Source organism: Myotis davidii, unplaced genomic scaffold (assembly GCF_000327345.1).
Source record: "Myotis davidii unplaced genomic scaffold, ASM32734v1 scaffold438, whole genome shotgun sequence".
NCBI lineage: Eukaryota > Metazoa > Chordata > Mammalia > Chiroptera > Vespertilionidae > Myotis > Myotis davidii.
The window spans coordinates 6,125,981-6,130,235 of NW_006290031.1; the positions used below are offsets into that span (position 1 = coordinate 6,125,981).

The 4,255-nt window shown below is 39.4% G+C and overlaps 1 protein-coding gene across 2 annotated transcripts in view; it reads right to left on the reverse strand.

Annotated features, from left to right (window-relative positions):
- Positions 1 to 4,255, reverse strand: part of ADAD1 (adenosine deaminase domain containing 1) — a 24,917-nt gene that overhangs the window by 15,210 nt on the left and 5,452 nt on the right. For both annotated transcript variants that reach the window (XM_006762835.1, XM_006762834.1), the window contains exon 4: positions 3,574 to 3,642. In XM_006762835.1, the coding sequence (XP_006762898.1) occupies positions 3,574 to 3,642 (69 nt within the window). The remainder of the gene's footprint in view (positions 1 to 3,573; positions 3,643 to 4,255) is intronic.

Consider the following 4,255-nt stretch of genomic DNA (forward strand, 5'->3'; position numbering starts at 1 on the left):
AGAGGCTGGCTGGAAGCAGGTATCTGGGATTTAGTTATCTTCTATCATTGAAACTTTGTTGCCTTGAATGGAGCACACAGCTGCTGGCGGGAAGCTTGGCTTCCTCTATCGCCAGGGCAACCAAGCCTCCTGCTTACTCCAGCTCCATGGCTTCCAGCTGCCATCTTGGTTGGGTTAATTTGCATTCAGTCACTCTGATTGGCTGGTGGGCGTGGCTTCGGGCATAGGGAAGGTACAGTCAATTAACATCTTCGTGTTTTATTAGTGTAGACAATTAAAGAAGTTAATTTATAAATATATGTAAGAAAGTTTATGTCATGATTGTGGGTTCAATCCCTTGTTGGGGCGAGTGTGAAAGGCAACTGATAGATGTTTTATTCTCACATTGATATTCCTCTCTCTCCCTCTCTCTCCCTTTCTCTCTCTCTCTAAAATAATCAATAAAAGCATGCCCTAGGGGAGAATTAGAATAAATATGTGTGTATGAGTGTGTGTGTGTGTGTGTGTGTGTATACACTTTTATTATGTAGGAACACTCTCAGCTAATATTCTGCTAACTAGATACAACTCATTTCAGTTAGGTCATTTACTTGTTTTTGTTTATATTTTTAAAACTTGAATTTTTTGTTGTTGGCAATATTGTTAATGCTCCATTCTGGGCAAAAACAGGTAAAGTCACATTATCAAAAAGTGAAAGAAAAGTCAGATAGTTAATTACAAAATAAAATTCTGGGGGGGGCAGGGAGGAGGATGGACTCCTGGATATGTTCTCTTATCTAATCACAGAGTATACATGTGGAGAAGCAAATTATTACTGTAATTGCATGCTAGCATATAGTTCACTCAAATTGGTCAAAATCATCAATGTGTGGTGTGTAATCTGATTTGGGTCCTTATGTAGTAAAAAATATGAATGAGGAGGACTCGGCAACTTGGCTCTGCTTGCCACCAAGAGAGACAAGCGAAGCAGTATTCAATTTAATGACATTTTAAAATTTAACTATTTTTTTAACTGAAATAGCAATATAAGAGATATACATTCAGAAGAGAGTATAAGATTAGGAAACCCAGAAATGTGTTTGAGACTTGGCTAATGGGTATTTGACGGTCTAGATTTGGCAGAAGTATATAGAAGAAAGTAATCATTCCTTCTCCAAATGCAACCACTATTACCAGGTTGTTATGAATACTCTGAAAAACAATCTGTAAGTATAAATCAATTTCAAAAATAAAACACTACTTTTTGTATTTTCTTGGTTCTGAACATCACTCAAGGGTATACATTAGTGCTACACACCTCACTCTTATTAGTTCTGTAGAATGAATGTACTCTGCTATCACATCCTAAACAGTAAACAATTATTTTGTGTTATCATATAGAATAGAAAAATATACTTCAATTAGAACTGACAGAACAAGAATTATGTTTGCCAAGAGCTGTTTTGCTACACATTAAAACATTGTATAAGATAAGGAATATTTGTGAGTTAGCAATACAGATACACCTTTTGATCTTAGTGTTAAAGAACTAAGGAATATCTATCAATAATAAAAGCATAATATGCTAATTAGATCAGACAGCTGAACAACCTTCCACACATCCTTCCAGACGTTCTTCTGAACGTCCTTCCAGATGACCTTCCAAACAAAGCAGGGCTGTGAGGGCCGAGCCCCTTGCACGAATTCCGTGCAATGGGCCTCTAGTTGTTATCATATTCAGATCTTAGTAAATGTGTGTCTTACTAGGGTGCATGTGAAGGAATAAGGAGTAAAGTCAATGCTCCTTATTCCCTCTAAATGGTAGGCTGGCTACTGAGGGAATAAAATGTTCTCACAAATTACTGGAAATAAAGGGTGACAATAAAATAACAGACGATGCCAATTAAAATATCTGATTCTAAATTGTTAATTTCAAGTAATCTCTACTACGTAAGCTGAACCTGTCATCAAAGCCAAAATATCACCATTTTTTATAAAGATATGGTACAGTTAGAAATATGGCCAAGTAAACAGACTATGAAATAGTGATAACCTCTATAACTGGCCCAAAAGGAGCTGTTCACATTTTTGTAGGCGAGAATCTTTTTCTTCAAAAGCGAAATCATCCATTCCTGTTTAAACATATGCTTGAAGGACGGTGTTTGTTCTCCTTTTTCTGACACCAACTCGTAGAAAACCTGACTCTACTCCTGTGTTTCCTTACACATACTGTTAACGACATACTCTTTCTTCCTCACAGGTTGATCTGTTTCTCAAGGTCCTAGTAATCTGTGTTTTATGCCAACCATTGAACTGGAATTCTGTCACACTATTCATTAAAAATGTCCAAAGAGGCTGAAAAGAAAGATCAGAGCTCCTTGCCATGTTAAAAGGTCACTGCTGTTGGATGGGGCCCTTCACTGCCCTTCTGCTCATTGATTCTCAGGACCATTAGGTCTAGTCCTTGCGAATGTGCCTCTCTTCTCTGGCCTGACCTTCCACTCCAACAAGCAGGCAAATGTGCAAAGCCTCTTTGTTTTACAAAAATAATGGAAAACTAAGCATTCAGGATAAAACTGTTCTCAAATCCTAATCTCCAGATATAGAAAAGAGACTATTTTTCATTTTAATTCTACAACTACTCTAACTTTAAAATCTGAAGTGTTACTAGTATGTAAGCAATGTAGAAATTAGGAAGACTTTCCTGCTGTGCATGGGATTCATAGCCTAATGGGAACTCTATACAGTAACCACCACATAATGCTGAACATGAAAAAGTTACTATCTAGTGAGCATCTACCATATCCAGGCCCAGATCTAAATACTTTACACTCCTGTCTTTTTTTTTTCTAAATACACTTTATTGAATTTTTTACAGAGAGGAAGGAAGAGGGGTAGAGAGTTAGAAACAATGATGAGAGAGAAACATCGATCAGCTGCCTCCTGCACAGCCCCCACTGGGGATGTGCCCACAACCAAGGTACATGTCCTTGACTGAAATCAAACCTGGGGCCCTTCAGTCCCCAGGCCAACGCTCTATCCACTGAGCCAAACCGATTAGGGCTACACTCCTCTTAATAACCCTATGAGGTAATTACTATTATGACCATTTTACAGGTGGAGAAATTAGATGCATAGAAAAGTAACCATTCCTAGGTCACACAAAGAGTAACTGCAACTGCAATTGTAGTGTGTGTGTGGTTTTTTTTTTGGGGGGGGGGGGGGCTTGAGTGACAAGTAACTACCATTAAAAAAAATGTGAATAAACTATTTGACATGAATATCCCAACCATCAAGCGCCAAAAAGCCATTGGTTTTCATTAATGATAAGCCCACCAAGGCAAAGAATTCTCATAAAAGCGGTTACATGAAACTATCTCCTTCTAGGAAAAGGCATTTCTTCCATCTTTCTTCTCCATTCCCCATTTCTCTAATTTTTAGCAGCATATGAAATTTTCCTCTTTGTGGAAGTATGCCAGGTTTTAATGATAAAATACTGATGTATATTTTCATATTTATGCATATTTTAATTATATGTTATCATTTTTAATTGCATTACTCTGCTAAAAAGGAATACCATAAAGGACTTCCTACCATAATGCACCTTTGAAACGTATGCTGGTTCAGGTGAAGCAGCAGGTTCTGCAGGGATAGGAGGAGGACCTGTAAGTAAACAAACATATAAGGAAACATAAAAGTCATTGCTCCACAGAGCAGGTACCTTACTATTCTGTAAAACAACAGCAATTCAAGAATGATTACTTTCTTCTCTATACTTCTGCCAACTCTAGCCCAAATACCCATTAGCCAAGTCTCAAACACAGTTCTGGGTTTCCTAACCTTATGCTATTACTAGTGGCCCGGTGCACGAAATTCGTGCACATTAAAAGGGAATTAATTGGAGGAAATATTTTAATATTGCTATTTGCCCTTTCTCTATAATAAAAGTGTCAGAGATGAAAGAAAATTAGTAACATGTATCTGAAAATCTCTCTCGTCAGAGTCTGGGGCACGCCGCGGGACCTAGAGTCAAGTCCTTGCCCACCAAACACACATGCTTCTAAAATGTAGGAGACCCAGACCCAGCCGGCCCCATCCTCGTCTAGCCCCTTCGGGCAGGGGGGGCGCAGTCTCAGCTCCTCCGGCCTGGCACTGGGTGAGGGGTGCAGTCTCAGGTCCCCCATCAAGCCCCGCCAGGTGGGAGGTGCAGCCTAAGGTCCCCAGCCTGGCACTGGGGCAGGGGGACGCAGCCTGAGGTCCCCGGCAAGCCCTGCCA